General features: G+C 35.8%; 1 protein-coding gene across 6 annotated transcripts in view; it reads right to left on the reverse strand.

Annotated features, from left to right (window-relative positions):
* LOC107047846 (probable phospholipid-transporting ATPase IF) overlaps window positions 1-21,083 on the reverse strand; it is a 59,188-nt gene that overhangs the window by 28,902 nt on the left and 9,203 nt on the right. For 4 of the 6 annotated variants that reach the window (XM_015270707.1, XM_015270704.1, XM_015270705.1 and 1 more), the window contains 4 exons: window positions 3,079-3,183; window positions 2,578-2,832; window positions 1,495-1,647; window positions 860-1,158 (listed from right to left, as the gene is read on the reverse strand). In XM_015270707.1, the coding sequence (XP_015126193.1) occupies window positions 860-1,158; window positions 1,495-1,647; window positions 2,578-2,832; window positions 3,079-3,183 (812 nt within the window). Of the gene's footprint in view, window positions 1-859; window positions 1,159-1,494; window positions 1,648-2,577; window positions 2,833-3,078; window positions 3,184-19,079; window positions 19,231-21,083 lie in introns of those variants that run through there. The other 2 variants (XM_015270703.1, XM_015270702.1) reach the window with 1 other exon arrangement.

A 21,083-nucleotide genomic window follows, 5' to 3' on the forward strand; every position in this document is an offset into this window, starting at 1 on the left:
AATCGACTTAATCCGGTTTACCGCTTCGCTACTGAATCAAACTATGTATAAAAAATTGAATTTCAATTGATGTCAATAAATAAAGATTATTAAAGTCTATATTGATGAAAAAATTCATGAAATTCGATTCATCCCTTATAAGAAAATTTCGAGAAAAAAATGAAGAAAAAACACCACATATATACATTCATAGAGACAGCATCTATAAATCGCATATTCGGACTATATACACTGAGAGAAAAATCTGAAGTTCGATTTACAATAAGAAAATAGTTGAGGCATTTTGGTGAACGATACGATTTTTTTTGAATGCGGCACATAACATTATAGTAATTTCACAAGCGTAATTTTTGCTAATCAAAATGCAGTTAAACTAACCAAAGTTCAAAAGTAACCACGACAAATCTATCGTGAGGAGAACTATAAAATAGTTGCAATGACTACATTCCATTGTAGTAATTACTTCTCCGGCCATAGTTACCGTAACCCATGAAAAATTGTTGAGGACTTTTTGACTATAATTCGATGGCGATGGAATGTAGTCAGAAGAATTATATTTTTCTCTCGGTGAAGAGCATATGTGGACGTCCATATAAAAAGAGGCCATTTGATATTTCCGTTTTTGTGTCAGCAACTCCGATTTGCACCAATGTTAAATTGTCGTTTCCATCTTCCCCAACGACGTCATTTTTGACCCCATGAAGCACCTTTTGGGCTCAAAATGTGCGGAATGTTATCAATATTATCAGAGTATACATAACACCATATCGACAAAGTGGTCCCTTTTCATGCGGACGTCCACATATTTAGTACCTCAAAAATGAATGACTGAGATGAGAAGATATAATTTTCCACTCACTTTTCCACAGTAGAAAATTTATGCGAATTATTCTTTGAATTCCGCGATAATTTGGTATCTCTCCCAGTATAGACAGCTGTCCCAATCACGAAGTCAGTGTCCTTCAGCCTTGATCCTCGAAGGAGGACATTATCAATCGTCAAAGATCCGGTGATGAACTCATCCTCACTGAACTTTGCCTCCATGTTCCCGAAAAATTCGTACAAGTTTGGGAGTGGGTGTTGACAAGTCACCGTGGCATCCATCACTATCACTTCCTCCAGAGATTTTTGGAGGGTCAACTTGGGAACTTGAATCGTCTGTGCAAAAATAAAATAGTGAATGGAATTTTGAAACGAATGATTTCCTCACGAGTTTTCCATCGATGGTGTGATATCGTCACCATAGAATCGAAAAGGCATAGATACTATTCTATGAATTCCACCAGGACTTCATTTTTTCGAGAGATAAATAAGTTACATTCTCGTTATTCGAAAAGAAAACATGAAACATATCCCATTAATCATCACGTAAAATTACGATTAAAAGTTTTTAATCGCGGTTATTTATTTTATATGATACGTGCGTGACTTAATTCATCCTTATAATAATTCCATAGTTCCAATTGTAATTATTCCTGTAGACATTTGCCTCACTTTTAAATTAGTTTCCCCATCTAAATTAGACGTTGTGACGTAACAACAGCCATTGGATTCACTACTGTGGAGTAAAATAAGATCACATGGTACTTCTTCATCTCTGGAAACTTTGACGAAGTCACCAACAACGATTTGCTCGCAATGGATCACCTGAAAAAAGCCTCAATTGAGAATTGTATATTGTGTCACTAGTGCGTAAAGTTCCACTTTTTCACACGCACGTGTACATTCTATTTTTTGTGGTACCTGCCGAGTTCACTGTTCGGAACGGTAGTGCATGGAGCAAAAAATTCCCGAAAAATTACTCCAGCACCGGAATTTCTGCCGCATGGAGAGAAATATTCAATAAAAATTACCAGAAAAAAGACGTGAAAATTACGTTTCGAAACGTAATCTGGGAGCGAGGTAAATTCAATAAAAAGTGTCAATCGTCACGTAAATTCTACGATCTGTTCTGTAAAAATTACTCATCCGTCCGACGCCTCACGGCTAGCCATGAGTCACCACTTTTCGTAAAATTTCTTAAACATCCAAGAATTTTCATGTTCTGAGGCATAATAAGTCTTGAAGTTTCTGTTAGATTTTACAACTTCCAGAAAAATTACGTGACTTTTTTGTATTTTTTCGGTGACAGACCCGAAAATTTACTGAACGTTTCAGATTTATTCTCTTATATTCCTATAGAAATTCACTGAAAACGTGAAATGTTCCGTAATTTTTCTTGAATATTTTTCTCTCCGCGCGTCCGTTACAGGAATTTTTCTCGGATTTACCGTGAAAAATTCTTGTACTCCACAGCAAGTTTTTCGGTGCTGGCACGGTAGTTTTTCCGAGTCCGTCCAAACGAACCCTTTTTACCGCGCTGGCACAGAAATTTTTCTGGAATTGTTTTCTCCGTGTTGGGGTAATGTGGTTGTTTTGTGCACGCGCGTGAACTTCATGCACGCCATGCGGAAAACAACTGCTTTGCGCATACTAAACCGTTTCGAAAAGTGCACTTTTGAGGCAGCTATCACAAAAAATTAATAACAGAAGCAGTGTCAGAATTAATGGATCGATTAGTTGGTATAATTGACCTACTTGAACGCATTTATTCCTAATTACTGTAACTGGAGTGCAATTGACGCGATCATCCGAGCGATTCCGCTGGAAGTCCTCGTAGCCCTGCTTACCAGCTGTTACGACAATAACGAAGAGGAGAGGCAGAAAGGTCGTTAGGGGGGAGACTGGTGACTCTATTGATACAGCAATTATCGCAGATACGAGGAAATAGAAATTCGCTACCCTCCGGAACTGCTCGAAAAGATTCTTCGGTATGAAATTCCAAACTGTATACTGAAGAAGAGGACAAAATTATGAAAACCGAAGAAAATTAAGGAGAAACAATCAATAGAAAACACAAACGAATGTCAATGATATTTGTAAATTCCATGATTTCTCCAAATACAGCGATTTTTGGAAGAAATCAACAGGACAGAAAAGTCACTGCTGGGGATTTTCACTCAATTGCGTAAACGTAAAATTTTCCTTCCTGTGGTTCACTTTTTGATACGAAATTGTTGTATAACTCCCGTTCCTCACCTTATTCGATTTAATTCTATTCCGTGGATATATTGTGGCTGATGGATCATTATTGGGATGAATTGTGAAGACTCTGTGCTCTGCGAGAACCGACGCATTGCTACCCTGAAAATAAAAAATAAAAAAATAAAAATTCGCAATCAATGCTGCAGGGGTGCGGTGAAGGAGAGAGAATAAATTCCGAATATATCTTACACATCCCACAATTTGTCATCCCTCATGAAATGAGGGAAAGTCATTTGAAATAGGCAGTGATTGCTTTCGGAGTCAGACACGCATGAAAAAATGTAATAGAAGAAGCTAGCGAATTCGTTGGAAAATTCTATTGGCTTTTATTGAACTATTTATTAGTTTTAGGCCGATTCTATTGAAATCTTCAGTAGAAAATATTCAATAGAATGTGATTTTTCTGTATAACTTATTCTCTTCAGATATTTTCTACAGAATTTCCTCGGCTCAAATTTTCCAAGTTTTTTTCATTCTTTTTTCTTTACTCCTCACAAAGAAAATCACATAAAAAAACTTGGAAAATTTGAGCCGAGGATATTCTACAGAAAATATCTTAATAGAAGAAGTTGTATAGAAAAATCGAATTCTATTGACCTTTTCTACTGAATTTTTATATTGAACATTTCAATAGAATCGGCCAAAAAATATTAGAAAGGTTAATAGGAATCCAATAGAATTTTCTAACGAATTCGCTAGGTTTTTCTGTTAAACTTTTTTTTCCTTGAAAACTTTATGAAATTAGATTATGAAGATAAATCCAGTTCTTGCCCGGTGGCTTGGCGCAGTGGGTAAGTTCGTTGCCTCATATGCGAAAGGTTCCGAGTTCAAATCCCGGCCGGGTAGAATGGTGCGATCTAACCATTTAAAGTTTTGATCATCATCGCAGTATACCCTAACCGGGTCGAAGCGATGTAAAATAACGATAAAAAAAAAAATCCAGTTCTATGATGACTTTTACCAGCAAGTGTGAATGTCACTTATGGCTTTTTTCCTGACAGATTAATGGTCTTCCTATAGTTGAAAACGGTAAATGCATTGTAAAAAAAATTTCAATAAAATTTATTCTGTTTTCGAGATAGTTTTCATATTTTTCAATGACGAATAGATAAATTCAGCACTAAAAATACTACAGAATACCGTGTCTAGGGAAATTTCAATCTATTCGTATCCATCGGATTGTTCTGTAGAAAAACTGCTGCAGAATCACCAACAGAAGACAATAAAAAAAAGTACAAGAATTTCTCACAGGATTCCAAAAGAATTCCTCTCGCAATGGTCCTAGGATTTTGTATTAACTTTTTTCAAAGGTGTCCATGAAAAAAAAGTCAATTCTTTCTCCGATTTTTCCCTCCAAAATTTTATAAAATTACGAAACAAATTTCTTGTATTCGATTATTTACCAATGAACTGAATTCAGTTGACAGACGGAACGTCAAAATTTCACGTGAGATGAGAATTTAATTCAGAAAAAAAATATCCCGCTAATGGAGAAATGTTGGGGATTCTACGACGATGGGAGAGCGGAAAACTCTTCAGATCCTGCATACATCGATATGTACGATGGAAACGAGGGGCGGACTCATTTCTCAATCCCAATAACAGTCAGTACATTGAGGGGATGTACAATTCTTGGCTGAGGGACCCTAGCTCAGTGGGGGAGTCTTGGGCAAGGTATTTCGAAGCCACCGGGTCTCCACCGAGGCCAAAAGCATCCTCTGGGGTATCAGCATCTGCTAACCCTTCTAGTATGCCTTCAGCGCAAATGTCAGGTATATTATTCCACTTTCTCCCATTTCCACTTCGAAATTTAAGTCGGCGAAGGACTAGAGATGCAAATGCCTCACATGACCCGTCAAATGACGGTCATGTAACCGTCATCGACAATCATATCGTGTGCTAAATGGAAAAAGGTCGTTTTGACCATTTTGACATTTTTAAGGCAACGAAGTGGAAAAATGGAGAGGTTGTATAAACCTAATCTAGGGAACATGAAATTTGTATATCTGCACGGAGAGAAATATTCAATAAAAATTACGTATCTTTTCCGTAATTCCGGAGCGAAATGTGGTTGTAGGAAATTTTACGGAACTGTCACAGAATTTTTCCGGAGCGTTTCGTAATTTTTATGTGAATCTCCTGTGAAAAATTACGATACCATCACTTAAATTTTCTGAGTTGATTCCATAATCGGTGAATGAATTATGAGTTCCGTAATTTTTACTAAACATTTCTCTCCGTGTAGAAGGGTCATGAGAGGCTACACGGACGAAAAAATTTAATAGAAAAACCTGTCGAATTCGTTAGCAAATTCTATTGAATTTCTATTGAACTGTTCTATTAGCTAACTGTTCTATTAGTTTTTGGCCGATTCTATTGAAATGTTCAATAGAAAATATTCCGTAGAAAAAGTTAATAGAATTCAATTTTTCTAATAACTGATTCTACCGAGATATTTTCTATAGAATTTCCTCGGCTCAAATATTTCGTTTGATTTTCTTGATGAGAAAAACAAAAATGGAATGAAAAAAAATTGGAAAATTTGAGTCGAGCAAATTCTATAGAAACTGTATGAGAAGAATAAGTTATATAGAAATAGCGAATTCTGTTGACTTTTTCTATTGAATGTTTTCTATTGAACATGTCAGTAGAATCAGCCAAAAACAAATAGATAGTTTAATAGAAATTGAATAGAATTTTCTAACGAAGTCGATAGGTTTTTCTATTGAATTTTGATGGGAATCAAACGGGGGTTGGCGAGCGGAGCGAGCAGGGGGTGTAGCCCCCTAGTTCCTTGAAAATATCAGTCACTAATAATCACTTCAATCATCAATTTTCTCACAATCAGAAATCAAAAGTTCATCTGGAGACCCCACAGAGGCGACCCTGGACATCGATGCAACGATTCGAGCTTATCAAGTTGGAAAAACCATTTTTTTAAATAAAGACTATTGATTCTAATGAGGAAAATTATTCCTTCAGGCTCGTGGACACCTAATAGCTGACACAGACCCCCTAGGCATCCAAAACCCTGACTCTGCGAAGCTCCAAGGAACCCCAAATCTACCACCAGCTGTGGTGGTTCGCCAACACTTGAAGGGAATGACTGACATCGATTTAGATCGAGAATTTTCGTTGGGGTCTCTGACTGTTATTGGAGGAGATAAGAAACGTCTTCCACTCAGGGAGATTTTAATGAGACTGAATAAAGTCTACTGCGGACATTTGGGGCTGGAATACACATTCATTCCAGACTTTGAACAAGTATGGATAATTCCATATAATTTTTCGGCATAAGTAGTATAAATATGATGGAAAATTGTTTAAGAGGAGAATATAAGTTTGAAAACAGCGCATAATCCGTGATATCTGTGAATATCTCAAGATTGAGCGGGCCCCGGGAAAATTTATTAACCCTAGTTTGGTCACCATATGAGAACTTGCGACTTTGGTCACCTCCGCAGGGAATCGCCGCCGTGTTATTTAGGCCCGAGCGTTGCCGAATTCACTCTATACTGCCCGGACGCATTTAGCGAGACTTCGGCAACGTCGCACAACGGGCAATTTCATTTAACACGGGAAAAAATTGCCCGTCTGTTAGAAATAATTTTTTTTCTTCAGGAATTGTGGATATAAATAATTTTAAAAAATATTATAATTTTCTAGACACTTGAATTGACGCATCCCAATTTTTTAGGATTTTTCCGCTCAGCCAGTTAATGGTAAGAAAAAAAAATCGATCTTCTGCGGCGTTTCCCTCCTATGGTGACCAAACTAGGGTTAAAGTAGCTCTACCCTTACGGTAAATACAAAGATGATGGAAAACTGCAAAAAACTTCCAGAGAACTCGATTAGATTTGGAATCCTAATTTTATTCTTAATTTAATTATTATTTTGGTTTTTCTAAAGGAAGTGTTCAAAAATCAGGATTTAACCCGGTGTCTTATGCGAAAATCAACATTTCCATTGTAATCAAAGATTAAAATCAGAATTTTTTTTCATTAGATGTGTTTTTTAACACCTTCTAAAAAATGATGGACCGTTTTGCAAACAAGTTTTATTATTCATTTATAAGAAGGAAATGTTTGAAAAAATATTAATATTTTGTGAAATTTAATTTAGATAAAATTGGATAAAAATGGATAAAATTTTTTCAAATTTTTTCCATGCAATTTAGTTGAAAAATCCGCAAACTGAAAATATCCAAAAGTGCAGCGTAGTCCGGACGAAGGATAGAGCTACTTTGAAAGATTATTCTTCATCAACACAATGTTCTACAAAAAAGCCTTTGGAGGAATCCTTCCAAAGATACTCATGCCGAAAATGTGTGCAAATACTTATGATTGATGATAAATATTATGATTAATATACTATTAAAATATCGAATTCGAGTGCAGTTGGAGTGGTTAAGACACAAATTTGAGATTCCGGGGGCTTGGGAGTTACCCGCAGACCAGAGAAAAGGAATTTGGTTGAATGTGATGAGAGCAGTGACGTTCGAGGAGTTTTTAGCCAAAAAATATTTGACGGAGAAGAGATTTGGTCTCGAAGGTTGCGAGGCGTTTATTCCCGCACTGGTAGAGTGCTTCGAGACATCTGCAGAGCTAGGTAAAATGTCATCCCGGTGATAAATTCGAATACACAATTATTTTAAATAAAAATTGGTAGGCGGAAAAAATGACCGGTCATTTTGTCGGTTCCCACACCCAACGAGTGTTACTACCCATCGGCTATTTTTTCCTTCGGCTATTTTTTCGTATATTCATCAAAATTACACCCAAAAAAGTACCGATTCAAGTCGACGTCGGCTTGATTCTAGTCCATTTTCGACTTGATTCAAGTAGAGTGACTAGGACTACGCCGATCCGGATTCCGGGCCCGATATGAGTCAAAAAGTCAGGTATTTCAAGAAGGAACTTGTCAAGCCGATATCGGTTTGAATCAAGCCGAAAAATCGGGTTGAATCAGGTCGAAAAATCGACTTAAATCAAGACGCTTTAATTTAAACCGAAAAAACCGACTTGAATCAAGCCGCTATCTACCTACTACCTCGAACAGACAGAATTTCAACGTGAATCACTCCATTTTTCGGTTTGATTCACGCCGATTCTTCGGTTTGATTCAAACCGATTTTTCGACTTGATTCAAGTCGATTTTTCGGCTTCTTCTTGAAATAAACCACTTTTTGACTCATGATTCACACCGAAATAGTAGATAGTGACTTGATTCAAGTCGATTTTTCAATTTGATTCGAGCCGAAAAATCGATCTGAATATTTATGATTTTTTTCAAATTATTCTCACGCAATTTAAGGGGAGACTACTTTGAGTTTGAAAAGTCGTGGGTTATTGGAGTGAGACTTTTCATACGGTGAAGATCGATTATATAGATCTGAAAACGAATAATTAGTGCAAAAAAAAATTTTCTTTATTGCTCGTTTGTCCGAAAACGCTTAAAATGCCAAAAACAGTCCAGGGCCTCCAATTTTTTACCTACGAAGAATTTTTTTTTCAAAATTTTCGGAAAAATATGTGGAATAACCATTACGAGCTATTTTATTTTAATTCGCCTACATGGTTAAATTCACTTTTTTGTATTTTTTTACACAAATAGTGAATTTCTTTACATGAAAAAAAAAACGAAATCAGCCGTGTAGGAGTCGAATTCCAAAAAACTGGCTCGTAATTGTTGTTCCACACATTTTTCCAAAAATTTTGAGAAAGAAAAATCTTTTGTAGCTCAAAAATTAGAGGCCCTGGACTGTTTTTAGCATTTTAAGCGTTTTCTTGCACTAATTATTCGTTTTCTGATCTATGTAATCGATCTTCAACGTATGAGAAGTCTCACTCCAATAACCCACGACTTTTAAAACTCATAGTAGTCTCCCCTTTATTGACAAATTTTATGATTGAAAATAGTTGAATCTATAGTGTGGTCTGTACCAAACTGCAAAAGATACTTGGATATCCTCAAGGATAAAAAAATTTCAATAGGTATTGAATCTGGGACAATTGGGATGGCGCATCGAGGTCGTCTAAACACCTTGGTGAATGTCTGCGGAAAACCCTTGGACCAGCTTTTCACTCAATTCAATCCCGTTCCCCTTGAGGGCCTTGGATCTGGTGATGTGAAGTACCACCTGGGGACGCATTCAGAAAAAGTATTGGATCGCACGGGGAAAACTATGCGTATCGCGATGCTGGGAAATCCCTCGCACTTGGAAGCCGTGGCTCCACTAGTAGTGGGACGAGTGAGGGCTGAACAGGTGGCGCAAAACGACTCAAAGAGCGAAAAGTCTCTGGCGGTTCTGGTGCACGGAGATGCTGCGTTCGCAGGACAGGGGATTTGTTATGAAGTCATGCATTTAACTAATTTGCCCGATTATACTACTGGTGGAGTCATTCATGCTGTCATTAATAATCAGGTATTGTCTACAAAAAAAAAAGTTTGGATAGAGAGAAAAAATTTCTTTTTTCTTAAGTTATCGCGCGTACAAGATTTTTCATTAAAAAAGCGCAAAAACGACAATATCTCCAAATTTTGTATCAAAGGGTATATATATTTTGATTGATGTAGATAGAGGCCATCGGAACGAATGTTTTGGGAAGAGAAAAATTGAAATCGGTGCAGTAGTTTTTGAGATATTGAGAAAAAACAAAATTTAACCCATTGCTTCGCGTAAGCCTCGAATCGTCTCGGTGTGAGAGGAGTGGGGGGTCCGTCCGAGTATTAGTGCGCCATAAGAGAAGCATGCTGGCGCACGCACATCACTACAAAACGGTGAAAAGTGGGGTACCGTAACACGAAGCAACGGGTTAAACAAGTTGTTCCATCTTAGGCACACTGGCCGAATGAGCTGATACAGCGCGCCAAAATTGAGCTCAATCATGGCTGTAATGAGCCAAAATTTCAGTTTTTTACCTACACGGAGAGAAATGTTCAGTAAAAATTACGGAACTCACAGTTCGCTCACCGATTACGGAATCGACTCAGAAAATTGAAGGGACAGTATCGCAATTTTTCACAGGAGTTTCAGGCAAAAATTACGGAACGCTCTGGAAAAATTCCGTGACAGTTCCGTAAAATTTTCTACAACCACATTTCGCTCCGGAATTCCGCAAAAGATACGTAATTTTCATTGAATATTTCTCTCCATGTGCAAATTTCACCGTATTTATGTTGAATTTTTTAAAAATTAATCGCCAAAAACCCAAGTTGTCACATAGGGTAAACAGGTCAATTTCTGGACGGAAGTTAATTTCTGGACGATTTCAACTTGCATTAAATATTCCACAAATAAAATGAAATTGTATTGATTATTTCACTTCTCCATCATAATATCACTTGTGTATAATCATGTGATCAATTATTTTCTTCCATTGATCAACATTTAATAAATAGAAAAAAATATGACCCAGTCGTCCCGAAATTGGGGGTTTCGGCTACATTCAACTATTTCTCAATTCAATTATTCTTTGTTTTGTTATTTTCACTTTAAACTATTTTTTTCTGCTAATTAATTAAGGAACTTCCGCAGTAAGTATACTTGGTGAATATTTCGAAATGGTCTAAAGACGCAATATTTGGATCATATGTTGTTGAGCACATTCAAAAACTATTCCCAAAATTTCAAGTACCTTGTCCACCCCATTTTCGAGGTATACATCGTCAAAAATGGAAAAAACACAAAAATTGATTGTTTCTAATTCTGTTATTGGCGATGCATATCTCAAAAATGGGGTGGACCAGGGACTTGAAATTTTGCAATATCTTTTTAATGTGGTCAACAACATATGATCCAAATATTGCGTCTTTATACCATTTCGAAATTCTCACCAAGTATACTTACTGCGGAAGTACCTTAAAACATTCTTGAAGGTATGGAAGCCATCATATCCCCATTTAGGTGATTCTTTTATTTCAGATCCTACCACGAAACTCGAATTTCCTTTCACCGTCCAGCAATTGGCCTGGTCACCCTACATACACACAGACATGACCCTAAAAACATCATTTCTTCACGTTTCATAACATTCTAGACCATTTGCAATAAAAATTAGAAAATCGAAAAATCGGTCGAATACAATTACTAGTTTTGACTTCCATTCGGAAGCAAAAATAGCTCAAAAGATTGATTATCTGGTTTTCATGAGCTAGATCGGATTCACAACAGACCCAAGGTATTCCCGCTCCTCTGCACACTGTACAGACGTAGCTCGAGTCGTCAACGCCCCCATATTTCACGTGCACGCCGATGATCCTGACTTGGTGGCCTACTGCAGCAAAGTGGCTGCTGAATACCGTTCTGTTTACCATAATGACGTTGTTGTAGATATTGTCGGTTATCGCCGTAATGGGCATAATGAGATGGACGAGCCCATGCTGACGCAGCCGCTCATGTACAAACGCATTAAAAATCATCCAAACGTACTCACAATTTACAGTGAGAAATTGGTGAAAGAAGGAATTATTGACGAAGCTTTTGTTAAGCAGGTAATATAGACTTTTTGTCAGCTTTCAGACAACCGTTAAGGTGACAAAAAATATTATAGAATAATAATGAATGAGTGGAAAATCATATCGAGTAGGTAAGGTATCCAACTACACAGCCAAAGATTCCAGACTCGATTTCCGATTCTGCTGAAACATTTTTCCATTATTGTATTTAGTCAAATAATGACGTCTGTAAAAAATTCTTTACAGCTTTGCGCTTCCTGCTCAGCTTTTCATAATACTTGACTCACCCAACTTGAGCTGTGTTTAACCCTAGATCGGTCACCCTATGAGGGAACCCTCGTCTTTATTTAATTGCTAATAACTGACTCCAGAAAATCTAAAAAAGTAGATATCTTCGAACGCAGCGTATAAAACATTATAATAGTTTTTAGATGAACAAAATTCCCGAAATTCATACCACGCACGAAAAAAGTTAATAGAAAAACGTATCGATCGAATTCGTTAGAAAATTCTATTAAATTTCTAGTAGAATAGAATAGAAAAAGTGCGGCTGGTCACTTAAAGCGCCCAGAGTCACCTAAATCATACGATCTTTTGTAACTTCCGCCTTAGTTTCGGTCAGTCACACAGCCCCAGCCCTGTGTTTCTCACTAGGCTAATAAGGCTGGTGACAGCCGCTTGTTGTAAGTCCTCTGGTTTCAGGAAAGCCTGGCCCCAAAATTTCTAGTAACTTTCTATTAGTTTTTGGCTGATTCTATTGACATGTTCAATAGAAAACATTCAATAGAAAAAATCAACAGAATTCGATTTTTCTATATAACTTATTCTTTTCATATATTTTCTATAGAATTTGCTCGACTCAAATTTTCCAAGTTTTTTTCATTCTATTTTTATTTTCTTCTCATCAAGAAAATCAAACGAAAAAACTTGGAAAATTTGAGCGGAGGGAATTCTATAGAAAACATCTCAATAGAATAAGTTATACAGAAAAATTGAATTCTATTGACTTTTTCTACTGAATATTTTCTATTGAACATTTTACTAGAATCGGCCAAAAATAATAGAACAGTTCAATAGAAATTCAATAGAATTTTCTAACGAATTCGATAGGTTTTTCTATTAAATTTTTTCGTCCGTGACAGAAAACAAATTATTTCCAACAGATGAATTATTTTTTCCTCTGTTAAGGGGAATTAAACGCAACGCCTTTGCCTATATGAACTTTTAGAATTGTGTTTTCTCCTACAATTATTAATTTTTATCTTTGAAACTACTTTATTGACTCGATCATTGCATTGTTGAGTCAATGAAGTACTTTTTATTTTTCTATTCTTTTGCTTTAATTTTTCTTTCATTTCCGTTCTGTGTCCTATTAATCAAAACATTGTATATCATATGTAAATACCAAACTGAAGGCCCTCGGGCGATGGCTAGTCACAAGCTTGTTGTGACAAATTCCGTTATAAATGAAAAAATTAATGAATACACTATTCTGTAAAAGAAAACACGTAAAATAGTAGATTGTGCACCAACGGAGGAAAACAGAACATCAAAACGCGGGTTTTGATGTCTTGTTTTCCTTTCTAGACGCACATACTATTTTGCAACTTTCCTTGAAATAAAGAGGGAGAATTAGGTCAGAATGACTTTTTTGCACTTGATTACATTTTATAAAGAAAAAAAAGGTTCTTCGATATTTTCCGCTAAATTGTCTAGTTCCACAGACATTTGCTGATTCATTTACCTGAAATTTCTTAGTTCACCTCCTAATTCTGCACAGGAGACGCAAAAATTTCGCGAACACTGTGAGTCGGAATTCCAAAAAGCGCAGAGTATAAGTACAATGCAGATGAAAGACTGGCATGACGTACCGTGGACCGAATTCTTTGCGAATCAAAGTCCAGACAACAAAATCCCCCCGACTGGAATTGACAGGAGTGATATAAAAAGAATCTGCGAGGCTTTTTCAACAAAACCTGAGGATATCGACCCTCACTCGCAGGTTTTCAGGGTTTTTGATAGAAGGCGAAAGCTTGCGAATGCCCGTCAAGTGGATTGGGCTGTGGGGGAGGCTCTGGCGTTTGCCAGCCTCCTCAAAGAGGGTCATCACGTGAGACTATCGGGCCAGGACGTCGAGCGAGGCACTTTTTCTCATCGAATGCATATCGTCCATGATCAGAATCGGGATAAGACTTGGAAGAATATGCTCAATAATGTGTTTCCGGGGCAGGCATTGTATACCGTTACCAATTCACCACTTTCAGAATATGGAGTATTAGGTAAAAACAAACAAAATGTCTTATAATGTCTTCCACACGGAGAGAAAAGTTGGATAAAAATTACCTCGAAAATCGTGACAAATTTTACTATACGAATGGTAATCGTGGAGCGCAATGTAATTCAGTGAGAAATACTGGCTTTTAGTGGATATCTTACGATTTTCTTGGTAAAAAATACATTTGTGGATGCAGAAATTCTCCTCCTGTTTAGTAAAATTTCCCACACCGGAAGGGGATTGTTTGGTTGAACGGGTTCGGAAAAATTATTCTTTGTTATACACGGAGAGAAATATTCAAGAAAAATTACGGAACATTTCACGTAATCCGCAAGCGAGAATCGTTTTCAGTGAATTTCTATAGGAATATAAGAGAATAAATCTGAAACGTTCAGTAAATTTTTGGGTCTGTCACCGAAAAAATACGAAAAAGTCACGTAATTTTTCTGGAAGTTGTAAAATCTAACAGAAACTTCAAGACTTATTATGCCTCAGAACATGAAAATTCTTGGATGTTTAAGAATTTTTACGAAAAGTTCCGGAAAAATTACGGAACGTGTTATTAAAATCTCCCCCTCACGGTGACTCATGGCTAGCCGTGAGGCGTCGGACCTAACTTTAACTTTCTTATGAAATCTGAAAAAAATCTGAAACTTAAACGTGTTCTCAAGAAAGATTTGATTTATCACCCACTAGTTTTTCCTCAATAGTTCATTTTTTTTGTGCCATGGAAATTTTCCTAATTGAGAGTGGGGTAAGCTCGGAGCTTAAAGCTCGAGGGGTTACAAAAACATACAAATTTCATTATTTTTTTTCTTGATCTGAATAAAATGTGCAAGAATTCTCAATGATGCAGCATGCTCAGAAATTTCTCCCATGAATTTTGCAATTTTTTTTATTATTTTGACTTTTCAACCGAAACACCTTAAGGTTAAAAGTGCTGGAAATCGACGTTACTCCACAATTACTTGACTTGTTTGGTAATTTTTCTCCAACTTTTCTCCGGGCAGTAGTAGTATACTAGAATGTATCAACAGGGATGGCCATTAATCATTGGATTCTTCAATATTAAGAAAATTTGAACCTTATAGTGAATAAGATTTTTCCATATAATCATCGAAATTAAAAATAGTAAAATAATTGATAATCTAAATTGCCAATTGAAGGTGAAATGAATAATTGATAATATGGATTTGACAATTGTCAATTGTATATTGAGTAAATAATACTAAATTTCATATAAAGGATTTTCCATCAATTAATTAATCATCTCTCTTCCTAACTAAATTATCGATTGATTAAAAAACTCGGAATTTGAATATTTAAATTGATGATTAATTTAATAACTAAAAATTATAGAGAACTATTAACAAATTGTCTATTTCAAAATTTAACGGTAATTCTAATTTATGATTGTGGCTATTTCTGCGAATCGAGTCAAAAATAAATTCTTAGTTTGCTCGCAACAATTGTATGATACACTGAGAAAAAAATCTCCCAAAAATTAGTGTGCTGTCCCCCAACGCCGGGACATAACATGGGGTTGTCGAAAAATTCATAAGTGGCACCCTAATTTTTGGTGGGACTCCGGCCACTTTTTCGGGGGATTCCCGTAAAAATTAGTGTGCCACATGCGAATTCTCCGATGACTCCCTGTTATGTCCAAGCGTTGGTGAACAGCACACTAATTTTTGGAAGGATTCTCACAAAATTACGATGTATTTTTTTCTCCGTGTAGGTGATAGTTAATCTCTTGATGATGTATTAAATTTTCAGTTCAAACTAGATCGTTTTATCAGTTTAGTGACTCCCTTTATCAATTATTCTAAGAACTGGTCAAGTCGTTTCCGAAAATTATATGATTTCATTGAATTGATTGGATAATAATTTCTCTATCAGATAATGAAGCTATATGTGGATGAAACAATTCAAGGAGACTAATTTTTTAAAAATCATCTTCACTGATTATTGTCTACACGTGTCAAGTATCTCATGCACTATCTCCTTATCAGTAGATTTAAACTTCAATGGTTAATAAAAAATTTCTATCTGTACTTTGAGAAAAAAAAAATTTCTTTTGATCCCATCATCTTTTCCAGGTTTCGAATTGGGATATTCAGCATACGATCACAATAGTTTAACAATCTGGGAGGGTCAATTTGGTGATTTTGCTAATAATTGTCAGGTGAGGCGTCTAAAGACATATTTCTAATCGTTGAAAGTTTTTAATTGAGGATATCCAAGTACTTTGGCTATTTTTTCTCCAGTGAAATAAATGTTTCTCTACTTTTGTAGTCAGACATCAGAGCTTTCATTTGAGCCCCATTTGACCTCAAGTTTCCGGATATTCAACATAGATTCGACACTTGACTATATCCCCTAACCTATTGGAGGGGATACAGTCAACTAAGGAATAGAATAGAATAGAATTCAACATAGATTTTATTATTTAAACTTTGCAGGTCTGAATTTGAATCTCGACATTGAAACGTTAAAATACATTTTAAAAATATGAAAAAAAAAATAGAAAGTTCACTTTTGGAAGAAGATTGATGAAATAATCCAAAAATTGCAATTTTTGAATATTACGTGCATTTTTTATGAACAATTTATAAATTTGGTTCGGTATCATACCAAATTTATTCTTATTCAGAATTTTACGAAAATCGATTTCATGCCTAAAAAATAAAGCTATCCGAAAGTTTAAACAATTTAAATTATTTTTTTATCAACAACGAATGCTTAAGCAAATAAAAATTCGGTGTAAAATGTAATTTGAATGACGCTGGATATTCATGATTTTTTTCAAACTTTTCTCACACAGTTTAATGGACAAACTTTACGATTGAAAATAGTTGAATCTATAGCGTTGTTTGTACCAAACTGTAAACGATACTTGGATGTCCTTAAGGTATATCCCATGACAATAACTCCCAAAAATTAGTCCCCATGGCTTTCCGGGAAGAATTCTAAATGACTCAATTAATTACCGTCTCGTAAGTTATAGAGTTTTTCTATTTTATACAAAATGAAATAGAAATTTTTATGAAGTGATAGTTGCACCGAAATCTCCAGGAATTTCCTAATTGAGAATTCACTATTCGATAGAAGATTTAATGGAATTTTCAAATTTCAGTTCAAAAATTCATCATTATTCCACGAAAATTAGTAAAAATGGAAAACATTCCGGTAAATATAGGGGAGACCGGAGCAAAACGAAATGGCGTGGTTATATGAGATGGGGAGAGGGGGGAAAAAATGCGGCGCAAAATGAACTAATGTAGAAACCGCATCGCTCACACGATTTAGGGGGCTTTTTTGCTCTATTTCGCTTCGAAAGTGACAGATTGAGATTAAGTTACGCGACTTTACTTTCATTTGGATGAAATCTTCTCCCTAGGTTTTCTATCTGTGGACCAAGTACTGACGATGATAATTTTTTCGATACTGAGTATGTCCTCTTCATGTATTTCTTACACGAAAAACCTCGCCAGCCTGTGGTCTACTGTTATCCAGAATATAACAAACAACTCACTGTGCATATTTACATGAGCACAGCGCATGTGCGCTAGTGCAAACGTGTTATAGTTTACATTTGTTAATTGATTCATACATTAATGTGTTCATAATATTTTCTGTTCGATAAACAATAACAGAAATGAGTTGAAAATGTTATTAATTGTTTTTTGGATAAGGAAATACGTGAAAAGGTTCGATGAGGTCGTAAATGGAAAAATACTCAACTATTTCATTTTGTCCCGCATTTCATTTTCCCCCAAATTTCATTCTGCCCCCCCCCCCCTTTCATATTGCCTCACCCTTTCTTTTTACCCGGGTCCACCTATGCTGTTGACACAGGCAACAATAACTGTTTAAATCAAATAAGAAATGATTTTTCAATGAATTGTTTGAATCAAATGAGAAATGCTTTGATGAAATTTCCATTTTTTCGAGTTGAATATCGCAAAAAATATGCAGTGCAAAATTTTACAAAAAATTCACCGTATTCGGAATTTATGAATCTATCATGGATTCGTTTTTTAAAAATATCGTAAGAACCGTTTTCTCATAAGATGGAAAAATCGAGTTCGGGGGAGCCCATAACCCCCGTTCGGCCTATGCCTCGCGTGTTAGAAGCCCGCATTTCATTATTTATTATCTCGTAAACGGTGTCATATAACTAGTTAGATTTTTTTTCGCTAATTGGGGACTATTATAAACATTATCTATGAAAAACATGGGGACAATCTTAAGAAAAACGTGTTTTCTATGGATATACCTTAAATTAGATAAAAGTTGTCCATTTAAGAAAACGTGTTCATTACCGAAATAACTGCGTAGGGGAGGGTGTGCCTATACCGCTCACCTAAGGGGAAATGCCAGTTTTATATTTTATATTTGAACTTGAGTATAAAAAACGTATTTGCGAGACTTCTTTAACTATTGAACTCGTTATTCTCGAAGTGTAGACGCCTAATTCTCCTTAGAATCCACAAAATTGATTGAAAATAAAAGAGAGACCCTATTGAGCGGTACTACCCGCCGTTGGGTAATACCGCTCGGCACGATTCCAATGCCGCTCATAGGGTTTTGCGTGGCCGATCCTATGAGCGGTATTACCGGCTCCGCTCGGCGTCAACAAAATTGTTGATAATTATTGACATGAGTGGAGTTTTGAGTTCGAATTGGTCTCAAATTACGCGTGAAAGTACCACGAATCGAATAACCACAGTTTAATTTGAGAAATCAGCGTTTGAAACTATCAAAAACCTTAATTACAAGTCCACAAATTTTGCACTGTAAAGACCTCAAAACTTCGTTACGTGTTTTTTCATATTTAAAGTGGTAAATAAAGTGAAATTTTTCCGACAATCACATCCTATCATCAAATTCTTCATGATCAGGAACAGAAAGAAATTTTCAAGTTGATGGTTGTGGAGAAAATCGGGTGAGCGGTATTACCCGCTGAGCGGTACAGGCACACCCTCCCCTAATCAGGAACGATTTAATGTCTGATCTGAATTATTTTATCGCTTTACCATTGGCATCTTCAGAAACAAAATAATTTCCCGTTTTTTTTTATTTCGATTTATTTGATGATCAGGTAGTGATAGACTCTCTGCTATGCTCTGGCCAGTCAAAATGGGGGAGACAAGTTGGTTTAGTCCTCCTGCTCCCCCACGGAATGGAAGGCCAAGGGCCAGAGCACTCATCAGCTCGACTCGAAAGATTTCTCGAATTATGTGATGATGACGCTACTCACGTGCCCGGAAAATCTGGAGAATCTTCTGAGGGCGATAGCTCGGAGAACATCATGACCAGACAACTTTTTGAGATCAACTGGATCGTCTGCAATCTCACAACACCCGCTAATCTTTTCCATGTCCTCAGGAGACAGATACTCATGCCGTTCCGAAAACCCCTGGTTTGCACTTGTCATTTTAATGTTTACTTTCTATCCACACTTCCTCAATAGCGCGACTATTCTTTCATATTATTCTACTTGCTCGGTTTTTGCTATCGTGAGCACGTTATCTCCTACGTAAATGTGACAAGCGATAAGAATAGTTGTTGCATAGAAAGAATGACAACCTGCAGTGTTCAAGGAATGGAGCGTAACGTTCATATTTTCTTTATATGACGTTCGACTCTCTATGAATTTTCCTTGATTGTCGCACATTAACCTTCGGATATTGATAATTGAAGGGGAAGAAGTTTTTCCAACGTTCAAGAATATGCAAATTTCGCACGAAAGAATTTAATAGAAAAACTTAACTAATTCGCTAGACAATTCTATCGAATTTCCATTGAACTATCTGATTGTTTTTGGCCGATTCTATTGAAATGTTCAAGAGAAAATATTCTATAGAAAGTCAATATAATTCGATTTTTCGATACAACTTATTCTGTTGAGATATTTTCTATACAATTTCCTTGGCTAAAATTTTCCGGCTATAGTTTTGTTTGTTCCATTTTTCTTTATTTTTTATCAAGAAAATTAAACCAAAAAATTTGGCTGAAAATTTCAGTCGAGAAAATTCTATAGAAACGGTGTTTTACGGACATTGTACAGAAAAATGATGTTCGTCACTCGGCCCAAAACAACTTTTCTGACTCCTGTGATGGCGTCACGGACGAAAAAATTTAATAGAAAAACCTATCGAATTCGTTAGAAAATTCTATTGAATTTCTATTGAACTGTTCTATTAGTTTTTGGCCGATTCTATTGAAATGTTCAATAGAAAATATTCAGTAGAAAAAGTCAATAGAAGTCAATTTTTCTATATAACTTATTCTATTGAGATATTTTCTATAGACTTTCCTCGGCTCAAATTTTCTAAGTTATTTCGTTTGATTTTTTGCTGAGAAGAAAAGAAAAATGGAATGAAAAAAAATTAGAAAATTTGAGTCGAGCAAATGCTATAGAAAATATATGAAAAGAATAAGTTATATAGAAAAATCGAATTCTGTCAACTTTTTCTATTGAATGTTTTCTATTGAACATGTCAATAGAATCAGCCAAAAACTAATAGAAAGTTTAATAGAAATTCAATAGAATTTTCCAACGAATTCGATGGGTTTTTCTATTAATTTTTTTTGTGCGTGGTTCCTCGATTTCGCCACGGTCTGCAATCCTCAGACTCGTCAGCAGATAGCTATTTCGGAAGTTATCATGCACAGAACGATTTTTCCAGAAACACGAAACATGCCGATTATGACCATAATGTCCCTCGTCACATAGCAATATTATCAACTGATTTGATAAGCATTATCACAAGGAATTGACGGTTTTGACGTCAAAAACAAGGTTTTGACGTCAAAAAAATTCAATTCAGTTACGAAGGCTTCGAGCTATTGAGGAAAACAAATTTTTGAGAAATTACTGTATCTCGGAAATTATTTGACGAAATGAACTGAAATTACGATCAGAAGTGCTCCAAAGTAATACCAATGATGGGACGAAATTTCAGATTGTTAGCTGCCACTTTAGTTCTTTTTCTGTGAAGATTTATAAAAATTTTCCGAAAAATTTGCACACATCCGGACATCATATCTTCATGCTTCATGAGATTCAACGTCATTTCCAAGGAAAATGAGAAAATCATCAAATCCAACGATTACAAAGTTTCCATTCGGAAGCAAAAAACTTGAAGATTAAGAGAAAACTTCAGCAAAAATGACTCAACAATGTACCGTAAACAGTAGAATCCATCCGATTTTTTTCCTTTTCCAAAAATCATAGATGAATAACAAAAATTTACTGTTT

Source organism: Diachasma alloeum, unplaced genomic scaffold (genome assembly GCF_001412515.2).
Source record: "Diachasma alloeum isolate Michigan unplaced genomic scaffold, Dall2.0 Dall_scaffold_78908, whole genome shotgun sequence".
NCBI classification, from domain to species: Eukaryota; Metazoa; Arthropoda; class Insecta; order Hymenoptera; family Braconidae; genus Diachasma; species Diachasma alloeum.